Raw genomic sequence first — 18,927 nt, forward strand, 5'->3', positions numbered from 1 at the left:
TTGCATGGGTTTTGGATAGGTTGTCACACTGAGACAGGGAACCACGACTGACAGGAGAGGTGGGATATTTAATCAAGAGGAAGGAGGAGGAAGCATACCTAAGGTTTAGGTAGCAAAGATCAGATTGCACTCTTAAGAATTATAAGGTAGCCAGGAAGGAATGTAAGAAAGGACATAGAAGAGATAGAAGGGAACACGAGAAGGCCTTGGCAGTAATATTATGGAAAATCCCATGGCATTCTATACATGTGAAGTATAGGAGAATGGCTAGAATGAGCATAGTATTGCTCACGTTTAAAGACAGTAACATGTGCCTGGAGGTAGAGGAAGCAGGATATCCGTGTTCACCGAAGAGAGAGACATTGAATGTGAGGTTAATGTAGAGCAGACTAATGTGCTGGAGCATGTGGAGGTTAACAGGCAGTACTGGAGCTTCTGAAAAACATCAGGGAAGTGAGAGAAGATATTGCTAGAGTGTTCATGATTTTTGCATCCTCCCTGGCCATATGAATATTATAAGAGGATTGGAGGTTGGTGATTAGTAGTGCTCTGCAGGGATCTGTTCCAGTACCCTTACTCTTCGTGATTTTTATAAATGATTTGGGTAAGGAAGTGGAATGGTGGGAAGGTCTGCAGATGAGATGAAGGTTGATGAGAAATTGGTTAGTGAAAAGGTTGTCATAAGGTTACAAGGGGATATAGATAGTATGTCAAGCTGGGTGGAGAAGTAGCAGATGGAGCTCAATCTGGAAAAGTATAAAGTGATACATTTTGGAAGGTCAAACTTGAAGGCATATTTCAGGATTAATGACAAGGCACTTAGTGTGGAGGAACAAAGGGATCTTGTAGTCCACTTCAATAGAGTACTCGAAGAAGCCATGCAAGTTGACAGGTTGATTGAGGCAGCATATGGTGTTCTGGCCTTCATTCATTGGGTAATTGAATTCAAGAGTCATGAAGTAATGTTACAGCTCTACAAGGTTAGACCATGGAGAATTATGTTCAATTCTGGTTGCCTCATTGCAGAAAATATGTTGATGCTTTAGAGGGTGCAAAGGAGATTTACTAGGATGCTACCTGGATTAGAAAGGTTGCATGAACTAGGGCTTTTCTCACTAGAGTGTAGGAGGATGAAAGATGATTTGGTAAAGATGTCTAAGATTATGAGAAGCATAGATTAAATAGACAGCCAGCACCTTTTCCCCCAGGGTGGCAATGACTAATAGTAAAGGACTTATGTTTAAAGTGAATGGTAGAAAGTTTGGGGAGATGCCACAGGTGGGTTTTGTTTTTAAACCAAGACAAGAGGTTGCCTGGAAAGCACTGCTGTGAATGGAGACAGCAGCTGATATAACTGGGACATTTAAAACATAGAAACATAGAAACATAGAAAATAGGTGCAGGAGTAGGCCATTCGGCCCTACGAGCCTGCACCGCCATTTATTATGATCATGGCTGATCATCCAACTCAGAACCCAGCCTTCCCTCCATACCCCGTGACCCCTGTAGCCACAAGGGCCATATCTAACTTCCTTTTAAACATAGCTAATGAACTGGCCTCAACAGTTTGCTGTGGCAGAGAATTCCACAGATTCACCACTCTCTGTGTGAAGAAGTTTTTCCTAATCTCGGTCCTAAAAGGCTTCCCCTCTATCCTCAAACTGTGACCCCTCGTTCTGGACCTCCCCAACATCGGGAACAATCTTCCCGCATCTAGCCTGTCCAATCCCTTTAGGATCTTATACGTTTCAATCAGATCCCCCCTCAATCTTCTAAATTCCAACGAGTACAAGCCCAGTTCATCCAGTCTTTCTTCATATGAAAGACCTGCCATCCCACGAATCAATCTGGTGAACCTTCTTTGTACTCCCTCTATGGCAAAGATGTCTTTCCTCAGATTAGGGGACCAAAACTGCACACAATACTCCAGGTGTGGTCTCACCAAGGCCTTGTACAACTGCAGTAGTACCTCCCTGTTCCTGTACTCGAATCCTCTCGCTATAAATGCCAGCATACCGTTCGCCTTTTTCACCGCCTGCTGTACCTGCATGCCCACTTTCAATGACTGGTGTATAATGACACCCAGGTCTCGTTGCACCTCCCCTTTTCCTAATCGGCCACCATTCAGATAATAATCTGTTTTCCTATTTTTGCCACCAAAGTGGATAACTTCACATTTATCCACATTAAATTGCATCTGCCATGAGTTTGCCCACTCACCCAACCTATCCAAGTCACCCTGCATCCTCTTAGCATCCTCCTCACTGCTAACACTGCCACCCAGCTTCGTGTCATCCGCAAACTTGGAGATGCTGCATTTAATTCCCTCATCCAAGTCATTAATATATATTGTAAACAACTGGGGTCCCAGCACTGAGCCTTGCGGTACCCCACTAGTCACCGCCTGCCATTCTGAAAAGGTCCCGTTTATTCCCACTCTTTGCTTCCTGTCTGCTAACCAATTCTCCACCCACACCAATACCTTACCCCCAATACCGTGTGCTTTAAGTTTGCACACTAATCTCCTGTGTGGGACCTTGTCAAAAGCCTTTTGAAAATCCAAATATACCACATCCACTGGTTCTCCCCTATCCACTCTACTAGTTACATCCTCAAAAAATTCTATGAGATTCGTCAGACATGATTTTCCTTTCACAAATCCATGCTGACTTTGTCCAATCATTTCACCGCTTTCCAAATGTGCTGTTATCACATCCTTGATAACTGACTCCAGCAGTTTCCCCACCACCGACGTTAGGCTAACCGGCCTATAATTCCCCGGTTTCTCTCTCCCTCCTTTTTTAAAAAGTGGGGTTACATTAGCCACCCTCCAATCCTCAGGAACTAGTCCGGAATCTAACGAGTTTTGAAAAATTATCACTAATGCATCCACTATTTCTTGGGCTACTTCCTTAAGCACTCTGGGATGCAGACCATCTGGCCCTGGGGATTTATCTGCCTTCAATCCCTTCAATTTACCTAACACCACTTCCCTACTAACATGTATTTCGCTCAGTTCCTCCATCTCACTGGACCCTCTGTCCCTTACTATTTCTGGAAGATTATTTATGTCCTCCTTAGTGAAGACAGAACCAAAGTAATTATTCAATTGGTCTGCCATGTCCTTGCTCCCCATAATCAATTCACCTGTTTCTGTTTGCAGGGGACCTACATTTGTCTTTATCAGTCTTTTCCTTTTTACATATCTATAAAAGCTTTTACAGTCCGTTTTTATGTTCTCTGCCAGTTTTCTCTCATAATCTTTTTTCCCCTTCCTAATTAAGCCCTTTGTCCTCCTCTGCTGAACTCTGAATTTCTCCCAGTCCTCAGGTGAGCCACTTTCTCTGGCTAATTTGTATGCTACTTCTTTGGAATTGATACTATCCCTAATTTCTCTTGTCAGCCACGGGTGCACTACCTTCCTTGATTTATTCTTTTGCCAAACTGGGATGAACAATTGTTGTAGTTCATCCATGCAACCTTTAAATGCCTGCCATTGCATATCCACCGTCAATCCTTTAAGTGTCATTTGCCAGTCGATCTTAGCAAATTCACGTCTCATACCTTCAAAGTTACCCCTCTTTAAGTTCAGAACCTTTGTTTCTGAATTAACTACGTCACTCTCCATGTTAATGAAGAATTCCACCATATTATGGTCACTCTTACCCAAGGGGCCTCTCACGACAAGATCGCTAATTAACCCTTCCTCATTGCTCAAAACCCAGTCCAGAATAGCCTGCTCTCCAGTCGGTTCCTCGACATGTTGGTTCAAAAAACCATCCCGCATACATTCCAAGAAATCCTCTTCCTCAGCACCTTTACCAATAAAAGACTTGGCTATGCTAACAAAAATGAAGGGCATGGATTGAGCAGGATGGAAAGGCGATCGTGGATTAGATTTATAAACTGTAGGCCAACATAACATCATAGGTACTGTGATGTACCATTCCATTTTCTTTAATACTTCATTCAGCTGATTTGTGTTTTCAAGCTTTGCATAGGATACATTGCTGAGTCACTGAATTTATAACTGCAAGGGTCAGTATTTCTAAGGTTTTTTTGATGAGAATAAATTATTTATATTTTTAAATTGATTAATTTTAGAAAATACATTCAGCGTATGCATAATTTCTGGAGGAGATAAAGTATATAAATAATTTTTGGTGGCGATACAATTTATAAATGTTTCCATTACACCAATGAATAAGATGGGGAAAATACTTTAATTTGCCCTTTTACCCAAATTGCATATTGTAATATACAGGGGTGCAGTGCTAGCCGGATCTCCTTAAGAAAAAAGCCGAAATAAACAAGCTGATTAATTAGGTGCTGCCCAGGGTGATTTGAGTATCTCAGAAACTGCTGATCTCCTGGGATTTTACGCACAACAGACTGGAGTTTACAAAGAATGGTGCCAAAACAAAAAAAAATCTAGCAAGTGGCTGTTCTGTGAATGAAAACATTTTGTTAAATCCATTTGCTGGATTTTTTTGTTTTGTTTTTGGCACCATTCTTTGTAAACTTCAGAGCCTGTTGTGCATAAAAATCCCAAGAGATCAGCAGTTTCTGAGATACTCAAATCACCCTGGGCGGCATCTAATTAATTAGCTTGTTTATTTTGGCTTTTTTTCTTAAAGAGGTGCCGGATGCACTCCGGCTAGCACTGCACCCCTGGTAATATATACTAAGTATTAAAAGAAACCCTGAAGGGAAAAAAAGTGTAGAAGCATCTACTTCCTAGTCACCATTCCTCAATTTTACCTAGCCCTACCTCAATGATGACATTCCATCTCTACTATTAACACATGCAGTATAACGGTATGATACCATACAAACTCAATACACATTGTTCTCCATAGCTATGAATGAAAAACTAAATTAAAATCATTCAAGCCTGAATTGATTCGAGCTGACTAACACTTTTCTTTAAATTAATATTAGTTCTTACCTTTCGACAGCGAGGGTTGGGACAGCTGAACATATTTATTTCTTTGTCCAGTAGTGCAGGGAAGTTGCAGAATGGACATCTGGAACATGTCACATACAGAAAATTATAAATTTAAAATATACAAAAATACATTTGAAAATTTTACCAAACTATCTGCTTTGTAAAAATAATTACAGCATAACAAACAACAGGAATTCTGCAGATACTGGAAATTCAAGCAACACACATCAAAGTTGCTGGTGAACGCAGCAGGCCAGGCAGCATCTCTAGGAAGAGGTACAGTCGACGTTTCAGGCCGAGACCCTTCCTGACGAAAGGAAGGGTCTCGGCCTGAAACGTCGACTGTACCTCTTCCTAGAGATGCTGCCTGGCCTGCTGCGTTCACCAGCAACTTTGATGTGTGTTGTCTTAATTACAGCATATTGGGTCTTCAGTCCATTCTTAACCTGTGCTGAGCAGTGATCGTGGGTGTCATGCATTACAGCACGGTAGTGTAGTGCTTAGCACAACGTCTTAGAGTACCAGCAACCAGGTTCATTTCCCACTGCTGTCTGAAAGGAGAGTTTAGACATTTTCCCCATGGCATGTGGGTTTCCTCCTAGTGTTCAGTTTTCTTCCCGCAGTCCAAAGACACACCGCTTTGTCGGCTAATTGGTCATGGTAAATTGTCTCATTAGGCCAGGTTAAAAATCAGGGGATTGCTGGGCTACACAGCTCAACGACCAGAAAGCCCTATTCCACTGTATCCCAATAAATTTTACTATATAAATTAAAAAGCAAAAATAACTACAGCAAGTCTCAATAACAGAAAAGTAAACCAGTTCAATTCCCCATTGCTGAACTCCTCACAGAAATTTCTGCTAAATATTGTGTACTGATGTGGAAAACAAGTGAGATCTTACAGGACGCACAGAAGGCCATTTAGCTCAACTTTTTTTAATGCTCCGTTGAAGTCTTACTTTACCTCTGAGCCCATTAGCTTAACTTCCCCTTTTTAAAAAAAATAGACACGTCTTAAAGTTAAAAAAAGATTAGGTTTCTAAAAATCAAGACCATTATAATACAAGGGATTTAGTTAACCCTGAAATCTTCCCAGGGGATACCAGTTGTCCAGGATGTAAACATAAAAGGTCAGAAATTCATCCATCTCTTCCCAGTGAGGGTGCAGTAAACCATTCACTGTAGCATATGAAACTTTTGTTAGCAACATATTAAATAAAATCCTTTGCTGTAGCAAAGACTGTTCATTTACAAGGTAGACCTGCATTTACTTAGTTGTATCTTAAATATGGCTGTGCTGTTTGTGATAGCTTTTACGTTTTGATAGACCTGCAGATAATCACCCTTCAGGTTCATTTAGGGCACCAAAGCCTAAAATCATAAGATCAATTGACTTCAAACTTGTACTTCAATACCAGTCAGTGATCGGGGAAATAAGGGACGAACAAAAAAACTGCTTTGTTATACAACAAGATAAAGTTGTTATCTTTTAATTGAGTGTCTGATTTCATTCGGCTGGACCATCACCTTGTTAATGTGGTCCTGAGGTTATTTTAGATATTAACCAATTACACTAAAGATTAGCAACATTCAGCAATACAAATGTAACCCCAATCAAGGTCAATTCTGTAGTATTTGTATCATGAAAGCTGGATAGAATAACAGGTTGCAACAATTCCTGGTCAAAGAACAGCATAACAAATAGATTTTGTGGGTAGATTTGGAAAATCAGCTTGCTGGTGGATCCCAAGGAATTTGTAGAATGCTTTCGAGATAGCTTTTTAGAGCAACTTATGGTTGAGCCCACTAGGGAAGAAACAATTCTGGACTGGGTGTTATGTAAGGAACCTGATTGATTACGGAGCTAAAGGTGTTTGGACACTGCACTCCCATCACCCACACCAGGCACTGATTTTGAAACACACCTGAGGACTTTAAACCTGAAGACTTGGGTATCACACTTCTCCCACTCCAACCTCTGAGCACATGCTTCCATGTCCTATCCCCCTAAGTATCAAATCTCTATCCACTGATCCTACCCCATCTATTTGCCAATCACTGGCCTTCTACACACAAGCCTTCTCCAAACCCAGTCTCATTCTCATAACTATCGTACTTTCCTTTAGAAACAATCAGCAGGCAACAAATGAGCACCAAATGTGGCTTTTGGTGTAAGGTCACAAAGTTGCAATTTCATGTACAGCAAGGCTTCAGCGCACTAACATTGCAGATCAATTTGTCTGCCAGTCTCTCACCAGGGAATTTTTAAAATTCTATTTCTACGGAATGAACATTCATCAAAAAAGTGAGGCACGTATATACTCCGAGGCAACTTTATTAGTTACACCTGTACACCTCATTATTGGCTCATTAGATAATCAGCCAATCATATGGAATGAACTCCATGCATAAAAGCATGCAGACATAACCACGTGGTTCAGTTGTTGTTCAGACCAAACATCAGAATGGGGAAGAAATGTGATCCAAGTGACTTTGATTGTTAGTGCCAGACGGGGTGGTTTGAGATTTCAGAAACTACATGAAAATCCCAGGAAATCAGCAATCTCTAGAGTTTGCAGAGAATGTGTGAAAAAACAAAGAACAAAAAATCCATTTAGTGGCAGCTCTGTGGGCAAAATGGCCTGTTAATGAGAGGTCAGAGGAGAAAGGCCAGACTGGTTCAAGCCGACAAGAAGGCAACAGTAACTCAACCACGTGTTACAACAGTGGTGTGCAGAAGAGCATCACTGATATAACACATCAAACCTTGAAGTGGATGGGCTACAACAGAAGACCATGAACATACACTCAGCAGCAATCATTAGGTATGGGAGGTACCTAACAAAATGGCCACTGAGTTTACAATTAGTACAATTTATTTTTCAACTGATAAGTGGTTCCCCCCACCCCCCCCCTTGTAATCCCTAGCAAACAAAGTGCTCTAAAGTTTAGAATCCAACTTCAGGCTAGAATCTAACTTCAGGCTTAAGGTGACAGTTAAGCTAGATTTTAAGTTACATAAAATATTTGGGTACAAGGAGCCGTATCAAAAACAAAGCTGTACTAAAAACTATTCAAAGATGAGCATGCAGTTAGACAGGCAGTTCTAGCTGCTTGCGCTAGATCGTTAAGGATAAACCTTAAAAAATGCATATAATAAATAGCAATTTATATTTTGGATAAAGCTGACTAGATACAAATGCCTTCAGAAAAGCGCTGAGCAAAGCAACCTACACACCATCAACTGATCTAGCCTTTATTTATCATTTAGAGACAATGATTTTCAACACAAATACATCTCGTAGACTATGCACTGACTCAACTCACAGCATTCTTGCCTACATTAAAAGTTTTTGGAGTCAAAGCTCAAATCAGAAATTTAAGCACAAGAATCTAACATACAGGAAGGGTTGCATCTTTCTGATGCAATGTTAAACCGTGTCCCCATTTATTCTAACACAAAAGATCCAACGGCATTATTGCAAAAATCTGTATTGCTACCTTGATGGTCTTATCAATAATGAATATTCAAATGTGATAATGTTAAGATAACCCAAGGGCACACTGTGCACAAATTGATTACCATATTTTCTACAAACCACAGTGACCAGACATCAAATCATGAAAAAGATTGCTTTTTAAAAAATAAAAGATTTAATCAACAATATAATAAGAAGGAGACATTTTAACTAAAAACTCGAGTATAGTATAATGAGGAATTAGTCACATGCTGCAAAATACAACTTCATATTATAGGCATTTCAATACTGATACAAACTCAATTTGGTTAAAGTGGAGATAATCTATAAACGGACACCAACCGTACAAGTTCATCAGCACAGGCAGTAGCAATCGCCTCCTCTGCTTGACGCTCATAGTATTTGCATAGTATGTTCTCTGGCAATACTTTCTCCAGCTCACCATTGAGGAATGTACAGGTACAGCAGCTATCCATACAGCTCAGCTGGGACTTCAAACAAAGGAAAGATTGACACAATGGTCAGCCATCTTTGGCTACTGCACATTCAAATGGTTTTTTTGATAACAAAGTTTGCATTTACTTACCACATAAAATCAGAGAACTTATAACAGATGAATTTTTTAAAATCTTAAATGGTTAAATGTAATAATCATTTGAAGTATATTCAAGTATTTTATTCTTAATTCAAAGCTTATACCTCATGGAAAGTCACTTGTACTTTAAAGAAAACAACTCAGCTACCAAAAATGCAGCTTGTTTTTTTTAAATTAAAGCTTATTGCTATCAATTCCAATTTCTTCCTTTAATGAATAGACCCTTCTCAGGCTTCCAGCCAGGTACGGATATTGATTTTAACCAACATTTCGATGACAAACTCCGCCATCTTCATCAGGGATGATGCCTGGGCAAGTCTAGTCTGGTGGAATTTATACTCTGCCGTCTGTCCTTCTGATTGATTAGTTCTCATCCAATCAGGTTTCTGCTGTCCCACCTTGCTTACAACAGAATTCCAGTTCTTACTTGGAGCCAGACCTTCATCTTTGTTAAAATTCTTTTCCTCCAGTTTTATTTCAGTGGCTTCCTCCACCAGGTGGTCCCAAAAACCACCAGCACGGCACAGTAGTTTTGTGCCAAAGTCAATACTATGGTCATTGTGAATGCAATGTTCTGCTACCGTCAATTTCTCCAGGGCCGGGTTACCCAAACAGATACACCTCCCATGGTCCTTAATGATGGTTTCCACTGTGCATCCCGTCTAGCTGATATACATTGTTTCACATTCATAGGGAATACTGTAAACGTCAGCCATCCTGAGTCCCAGGTCATCTTTGACCCGCACAAGCTGTGATTTGAGGGCCAACGGGAAAAAAAAAACAGGAAGTCTAACAATGAGGAGGAATCCATTGCTACTATCCGTCTTCCCTATACTTCCACAGTTTCTGGAACTATCCCCAGAAATTCTGAAGAAATGCCAGATTAATACCATCCACAAACCTGTAAGGAAGCCCAAATCGCAGCTTATGCAGATCAAAGATGACCTGGGACTCAGGTCGGCGGGTGTTACAGAATTCCTTGTGAATGCGGTGCACATTTATCAGCCAGATGGGATGCACAGTGGAAACCCGCATCAAGGAGCACAGGAGGTGTATCTGGTTTGATTACACGGAAAAAAAAATCGGCTGTAGCAGAACACTGCATTCACAATGGCCATAGGATTGACTTTGCTGGCATAAAACTACTGTGCCGTGCCAATGGTTTTTGGGACCACCTGGAGGAGGAAGTCACTGAAATAAAACTAAAGGAAAAGAATGTTAGCAAAGACGCTCCAAGTAAGAACTAGAATTCGGTTGTAAACAAGGTGGGACAGCAGAAACTTAATTGGATGAGAACTAATCAAATCAGAAAGGACGGACGACAGAGTATAAATACCACCGGACTAGACATGCCCAGACATCATACCTGATGGAAGATGGCAGAGTTAGTCATCGAAATGGTTAAAATTAATACCCGTATCTGGCTGGAAGCCCAAGAGTTTAGTCATCATGTACACAGGAAAGCACTAGATCTTTTCTTCCCTAAATATTCTCCTTCTCAGTCCTAAAGTGCCTGTTTTATTATGAAACCCCTTTGTCTTAATAGGTTGTGTTTAGGGTACAGCAAGCATTGATGCTTGACTAATGTCACATTTCCAAGTTTGTTGACATTTATAACAGGGTGCAATGAAATACTCTGTGTTTCATGCAAACAAAGAAAACAGTTTAGAGATATATAGGATTCAGAGTACCGAAGAGGACAACAGTGATTTTTGCTCATAAAGACCAAGTGGTTCAGAACATAGCAGATGGAACTTAATGAGGAAAAATGCGGCATTATGTGTTTTGATCCATTTAACAAAAATACAGTATTTTTTTTTTAAATGGAGAGATTGGATTGTGTTACTATTCAAAGGGACCCAGGTGCACCTAAACAAATGTCACTGAGACCAACATGCAATTGCATTAACTGATTAATAGAGGAACTAAAACTAACCTTTGTTACGAGGACTAGAGTCAAGAGGAAAAAATACTCACTGCAATTGTATGTGGCCCTGGTAATAATTTGTGTAACTAGGTACTGTATGCAGGTTTGGTATTTTTATTAATGAAAGAATTACTAGATATAGAGGGAGTGCAGCCAAGATTCACTAGACTAGTTCCTGAAATGGTGAATTGTGTGTATACACCTCCCCCGCTGAAATAAGTAGAATTCCCCACTTCCCCAACTCAGAGTAGTGAACCTTTGGAATTCGCCACTCCAGTGCTTGTGAAAGCTCAGTCATTAGGTTCATTCATAATATTGATTAATAATTTTCATGACATCAATGATTACTGGAATAACACTGGAGAATGCACTAACAAAGATTAGCAATGATCTTAATGATGGTGGAGCAGGCTTGAAAGAGTGGATGGTCCGCACCTGTTCCTCTATAAATTACAACCATGGCTCAGGAATTGCCAATTTATTTATTTATTTTAAAAAAGCATCTCAAAGATCAATTCATACCTTGCCAGCTCCAAACACAGCTTCCTGTGCATATCTCACGAGGCATTCTTTGCAAAAGAGATGACCATCACTGCATTGCGTCAACTCCTCAAAGGCAAATTCCCCATAACAGCAGCCACATTCAATCAGCTGTCCATCCTGCAAGCAGGGAAGTCAATTTATTACAGCTTCTATTAATAATGAACAAATACTTAGGGATAAAATTTATTCAGTAATGGGACAATATGGGCAATTTTACAAAGAGCCTGTGAATAATCAAAGACTTCCAATAAATTGTCTGGAACAATTATGATTTTAAGGAAAAATAATGTGAGAAACACTGACTTCCCCTTCCCGCTCAATTTAGAATACTTCAGAGAATTTCTACTGACCACACAAATTACTTTGTTTGCTTTAGAGCACACCTAAAATACAGTTATATCAAAATGCCAGTCTTATTTAACATGCTTGAAATGCCACTTACAATGAAAATTCCAAGTTAAAAGACAAGTTTAAGTGCTGGATATAGCACTACCCACCTATTTTGAGAAAGGACAGCACAAGACCTTGTTCAAAACCCATTTTTAGAACTCAGTGAGGAAATTAGCTGAGCTTTCTTTTATGTATCAACATGAAATAGGACGTTCTTGCTGTGCTCACATTAGTTTTCATCAATCCTGCAAAAGGTTCATCAATCCTTCCTTTTCTGACAACAAATTCTAACAGACACACATCAGGCACATTATTTCCAAATATCTTCTTTTAAATTGCAGTATTTGTATTTTCTTTTCATTCTAAAGTTTAGCATTTCATCACAACAGTTCAAGACATAATCCAATGTTGGAATGATTCTTCACATACCCACTTTCAAAGTGCAATCCAAAGGGCAGAACAACTCAACTATTTAAAATTCCCTGGTTGCTGAGGAGATGCATCAGTACTTTTAGATGCACAAGTTGAACATTCAGGTGGTTCTCAGCATGAAAGCAGAGCTGCTTATAAATGATTCATGAAGTTTGGTAGAAAGCGAAAGTCGTGATTATGAACAACAAAGCTGCCCTGAAGTGTAAAATTTATACTTGCCTTCTGATATTGTTCTTCATTCATTTGCATAGCAAATTGAAAATCTGCATACTGAAACAGAAAATATAAATAAGGATCTGACAATTAAGTACAAAATACTTCACATTCCAATGCTCTCACCTACAATGTCACACAAATAATCTTAACTCTCTATTAGGATGCACTTGAGCTCCAATCCTACGTTACCCATCGTGATTTGCAAATAAAATTACGAATACTAAGAATAAATTCATTTCGCCAAATACAACCGGTAACCAAATATTTATTTTGCATATATTTAGTTTGAAAAAAATTCTTAACATATTCCTCAATTCCCCACTCTTACAGGAATCATAAATGTGAAGATATTTAAAATCTTGCCAAAAATATACTACATGAAGAAAACATGAGAACAAGTATGAAATGGATGGGAAGGAATGATTAGTAACAAACATTACGAATACTCAGAGCAAATGCTCATTTTCATTTTATGTTCCACCAACAAATATACCTCTTTGCTGTCAATTTTGAACTACTCTGCTTTTGAAAGCATTCCACCATACTTAAGCTGGAGGTGACAGGGAAAACACACAAAAATATAACTGATTCAAATTTGTACAAGATTACGGAGTTTAAATTAAGACATTTGTACCCAAGGAAAATTGTAGTGATCAAATTAATTTACAAATGGGAGATACATTTAATAAAAATAAATAACTCAAGCAATCACAAACGAGAAAATCTGCAGATGCTGGAAATCTGAGCAACACACAAAATGCTGGAGGAACTCAGCAGGCCAGGCAACATCTAGGAAAGAGTACAGTCAACGTTTCGGGCTGAATCAAAGGGTTTTGGCCCGAAAAGTCATCTGTACTCTTGTCCTAGAGCTGCCTGGCCTGCCGAGTTCCTCCAGCATTTTGTGTGTATTGCTGAAACATGCAAAACCATTCTTTGTCCAAGATGAAGCCATCACCATATTTATACAAAGAATGCAATGATGATAAATAACTAGCGACAAAACATAATTTACTAAAGTCCTCCACAGAACTGATAAGAAAATTTTTCAGAACATTAATCTGACATTTACAGTCCAAGCATTTCTCCAATTTATACTTTCCTGGTGAACATTTCACTTACCTCTTCCATCTCTTTCATCTTCTGATGGAAGAACTCCAGCTCTTGTCGCACCAGTGGATGAAGACCATCCTGGTCATATGATCGCCAATGTCGTCTTTTGTTTTCCAGAAAGCGCATCTGTCTCTCTATTTTAAAGGCACCTAAGAAAATGCATTGTACAGTGAGGACAGTTCAAAGTTTGTTATCAAGGCACAGTTACTGAACAAAAATCTTTGGCCCCTAGATTTTATTCACAAGTTTTGTCATAGATGTTTATTTTTTGTCTTCTGTGTTAGTGTCAGTAGACAAGTTTTATATCTCCAAGCATTCATTTTTTCAAATAATTAATTTTACAGACTACATTAAAGAAAGCAACATATTTAGTAAGAGACTACTTTTAAATAAAAACTTGATTATTTTGTAGGTATATTGCCCAGTCCATGATTAAACAAAGATAACAAACAGAATGCTTACGTCAATAGAATGAGTTGAGTGAATTACACTGATTAAGTGAAACAGTAACAAGTGGTGAAGAACAACCAAACTAAAAGGCGAGGGTGTGGCAGATGTGACAGTTTAACCTTCAAATCATCAATTCTTACACCATGGTAAGAGTGAGCAGAGCAACAAGACGCAAGGTGGTCATCCTGCATCAGCAAAGTCCTTCCCAAGCGGAAATTTTGTAGCAGACAGGAGTTTCAAGATATGCTGTCCAAGCTCTTCTGAAGCATAAAGAAATCAGCAAGGTTTAGGATCAGAAATGCAGTGTTTGGCCAAAGAAACTGGGTGCAGCAGATGCAAGATATATTGAACTGATATCCCTTCTAAATTCAAAATAGTCCAGCACTACTATCAGCTCTGAACTCACAGAAACCACTGGAGCCCAAGTACACCCCTCCACAGTCCAGAGTAGTCTTGTCAGAAGAGGTCTTCATGGAAGAATTGCTGCCAAAAAGTCATTCCTCTGAAGTGGAAACAAAGCCAAGAGATTCGCCTACACACAAAAACACAAGGACTGGGTTCCTGAATAATAGCAGCAAGTGCTCTAGACTGATGAGTTAAAATTTGAAATTCTTGGCTCAAACAGAAGGCAATTTGTCCATAGAGTTGGAGAGCTCTACGTGGATGAGTGTCTGCAGCTAACAGTGAGGCACGGCAGGGGTTCTCTGCAGGTTTGGGGTTGCATTTCTTCAAATGGAGTTGGTGATCTGGTCAGAATTAATGGAATCTTCAATGTCAAGTACAAGCAGATTCTCACCCATCGCACAATGCCATCAGGGAGGCATCTGATTAGTTCAAACTTCATTCTGCAACAGGACAATGAATCTAAACACAGCCAAGGTCATAAAGAACAAAAGAACAAGGAGTCTTCCCTCCTCCCTCCACTTCGCACTGACTTTCTCTCCCCTCCCCCAGAAAGGTCTCAGCCTGAAACATCAACCATTTACTCCTTCAGAGATGCTGCCTGGCCTGCTGAGTTCCTCCAGTGTTTTGTGTGTTGCTTGTATGTCCAGCATCTGCAGATTTTCTCATGTTTGTGATTCTGCAACAGATGGTATGACCTCCACAGAGCTCTGATCTCAACATCATTGAGGCAGTCTGGGATTACCTGGAGAGACACAAGTGGGACTGCCAAAATCTGAAGAACATCTGTGGCAAGTTCTCCAAGATGCTTGGAACACCCTACCAGCTGATTTTCTTAGAAAAATGCACAAACGTGTACCTAAGAGAAATGATTCAGTTTTAAAGGCAAAGTGGTCAGACCAAATATTGATTTGATTTAGTTTTTTTAAACTGTTTACTGCTTTAATTTTGATATTTAGAAGTTTGTCATTTTTAAAAAGCATCTTCACTTTGCAGAATTTTTTTGCATGTGCCCAATCTTTTGCACAGTACTGTACGCATAATGCAAGATTCTTTTATTTGCAGTTGATTTACAATAGATAAGAAACAATGAAAAACTGCACCCAAGACAAACAACCAATGTGCAAAAGACAACCAACTGTGTAAATACAGAAAGAAATAATGAGAACATGAAATGAAGAGTCCTTGAAAGTTAGTTCATAGGCTGTGGGAACAGTTCATTGTTGGGAGTGAATGAAGATATCCTCAAGTTCAAGGGCATGATGGTTCACAGGTGGTAACTTCTTAAGGCAATTCCCACATTACAACTGTTGGGTTTACAGAAGTACACCCTTAGGATTTCACAAATCACTGCACTAAAGCTATAGGTATGGAATAAAATTTGCTTTCATTGGATTTGAGGAAAAAACACAAGCCCAACATTTGTTTTCAACTCTCATTTCATGGTGGATGCACAGATGCTGCACCTTCATGTTATGGTAAATTACAATATGGACCGTCTTCTAGGAAACCAACCCATAACACGAACGTCACCTGGACTTGGTTTTCAGATTTTCATCTTCGTGCAAAGAGTCAAATTTTAACGTTTGAATGAAATTGAGTGAATCAATATTTAAAATATCTTAAGGCACTTAAAACCAGTAGTGGCATTTTAACAGTGGAATTATAAAATTTTGTTTAATTTTAGACTATCTGGCTTCTGATATAGTAGTGTTCTTGGAAGATTTTAAATTTCTAATGAATGGATTATACAGCTGCACAAGAATCATTATGCATAATCAAAGGACACATCTCCCTAGCTATCAGACAATTCTTGCCATGCTATAACAAAATTGTCATCATGGCTTTTTAGCGCCAGAGTTTTGAAAACTCCACAAAGAACGTTTGTGCATTTAATTTGAAGCTACTCAGGCAATTCTTCAGCATGACCATCAAAACTTTATTAAAAACATGGTAACTTTTGCAATTTTATAGAAACTACCAGGATGTTAATAATTATGCCTAAATATAAAATACTTTCAGCAGTGTTGTTGTAGTATCTTGAGAGTATTAATCCCATCTTGTGTTAATTAAATGAGACATCTTTAAATTATTGAAATAAAAGAGTAAATAGAATCGAGTCATTCCATTTGCTTTACCCATTCAAAAGACATTTATCCATTTTTAGATGATCGTACTTACAAAATGGGCACTCCACATTGTGGCAGCTTTTGATTCTCACCTTGTTCAAATTTGAAACTGATTGAATTAGATGAGTTCATTTCTTTTCGTCTGGTCTTTTTCTGACTAGATTGCGGTGAGTTTTCCTGCCATTTCTTAATAGCATCTGATAAGGCCTATAGAATAAACAGCAAAAAAGAAGAAAATGCTAAAGCACCAGAACTGTATCATTTACTCCAGGGGAGGCAAACCTTTCTGACAGCACGTGCCCAAGTTGGTGATAATCTTCTAAAGCAATCATGATAATTTTGAGCAAAGATACTCACTGATTAATGAATTAGTAACAATAATTATGGATGTTAAGTCCTGTTGCTTATTTACATGTATTCATTGTTTTACTATTAAAGTAAAACAATAAATATTCAAAATCACTCATCTTTAAAAAGAATTTTAAAAATGACATTGTTTCTAAATAGTTCTGCTATTGTACCATTTACCATCCAAATACCAATATGTACACCAGGCCTGTGAGGTTTTCAAAACATATCTAACATCATGTGTTCTTGCAACTCTATCTGGCACCAAGCCAGTGTGAGACACTTCCTGTGAAAAATCTCACTGCTCTGAGGTTGTAAAAATTCATTTGTTGCTTTATTTGGCAGGGAACATAATCATGTTATATCTTTTTATTATGTGTGAAGGGGGTTTAAAGAATCATAGAGCAGCACTAAAAAACTCTTTGCATGTGCCACAGGTTTGCCACCGCTAGTAGTAGGTCAAAAAGAAAAACAAGTTCATAAATAAGTCACAACTACAACACTTGGTGCCAATACTGCTTTGTGAAGAGTAGCAACTTAGGAAAAAAAAAGTTTAATTTCCTGCCCTGCTACTCGAGCTCAGGTTAAAAGCAAATAATTTCATTATTTTTTGAAGCTAGCAAATAAGAGATAATCTTCACTCCAGCATTACTTACACTCCGCCATTCTTATTCTCACATTTAGGGCAATATACATTTCTATGTGACTCAAACACTGAGGCAATGTCTACTTCAAAATAAAATGCTCCAGAGATTCATTGTCACAAAACCCAATTTCTCTTTTTTGTTCTGTTTTATTTATTGTTATCTTCCTTTGAATGTATGAACATTTATATATTTAATTTAGGAAAATATCCAACAAATTTTATAGAGATAATCCTTGTGACGAGAATACACATAAAATTAAGATGTTTGCTGGCCTGGGTTAGCATCAGTGGCATCAGCAGTTGGTCTGCCATCTGTCCTCAGGGGAAGGAGAGATAAGGAACAATGAAGCAGCATCTGGAGATGTGTAATGAAGGGACGGGAGAGAGAGAGCTGTCTGGAGCGGCTCCCCCTTTGAACCCTGAACTGTTTGAAGTGATGGACAGGCGATACCCCAGCAGGGGGATAAAAAGGGACAGGTTCACTAAGGCAGGACACACGACACTCAAGGTAACGAGACCCTGGAAGCGGTGCGCCTCTCACGAGTCGGTGGGAAGCTCTTGGAAGGCTGATCGGGGGATCAGCCTTAAATGCACAGGGTAGAAAGGTACGATCAGCGGGAACCCGGTGTGTGTCCACTCTCGCTTGGGTGCCAGGTTCACTGCAGAGGATCGACTGCATCTGGAGGAGGGGTCACAGTCGGTGACCTCAGGTGACATCACCAAGGACCTGCCCGAAAGCTACTTGTGAGCAACATCGCCGGTCTGTGAGTGGAAGCCGTTTCTGAATGATCAGTCATTTTCTCTCTCCCTCCCCCCACGTTGTCCATTGCCATGGCAACGATTACTGCGAACTGAACTATTAAATCGAACTGGACTTTTGCGTCACTTTGAAATTGGTCATTTACCCCAAGACAACGATAGAACTTGATTGATGCTGTTATCTTAATTCTGTGTACGTGTGTTTATCATTGCTGAACTGTTGCATTTATTATCCTTTCGATTACTGTGTTGCTTGTTTCTTTAATAAAACTTTCTTAGTTCTAGTAATCCAGACTCCAACTGAGTGATCCATTTCTGCTGGTTTGGCAACCCAGTTACGGGGTACGTAACATCCTACAAAATGTTTACTCTGTTAATGGGAGATATGTTAGAAAGCTTTCTCACAGAGATACATTTCAAGGAGCATCTCAACAGGACTTGAGCTTGAAATAAAAGGCTTAGGATTTTAGCAACCAAAAGCATTTGCACAAGGTGTATTGTCGGATTTTTGTCATCAATGCACAGGAGGCAGAACAGCAGGACTTGGAAGGAC

At 39.3% G+C, this 18,927-nt stretch overlaps 1 protein-coding gene across 1 annotated transcript in view; it reads right to left on the reverse strand.

The window, feature by feature from the left end:
- Positions 1–18,927, reverse strand: part of rnf216 (ring finger protein 216) — a 224,255-nt gene that overhangs the window by 150,295 nt on the left and 55,033 nt on the right. Inside the window, exons 8-13 of the mRNA XM_063058933.1 lie at positions 16,714–16,828; positions 13,650–13,789; positions 12,534–12,584; positions 11,472–11,609; positions 8,770–8,918; positions 4,949–5,027 (exon numbers count right to left, since the gene is read on the reverse strand). Coding sequence (XP_062915003.1) covers positions 4,949–5,027; positions 8,770–8,918; positions 11,472–11,609; positions 12,534–12,584; positions 13,650–13,789; positions 16,714–16,828 — 672 coding nt within the window. The remainder of the gene's footprint in view (positions 1–4,948; positions 5,028–8,769; positions 8,919–11,471; positions 11,610–12,533; positions 12,585–13,649; positions 13,790–16,713; positions 16,829–18,927) is intronic.

Source organism: Mobula hypostoma, chromosome 9 (assembly GCF_963921235.1).
Source record: "Mobula hypostoma chromosome 9, sMobHyp1.1, whole genome shotgun sequence".
In the NCBI taxonomy this organism is placed as follows: Eukaryota; Metazoa; Chordata; class Chondrichthyes; order Myliobatiformes; family Myliobatidae; genus Mobula; species Mobula hypostoma.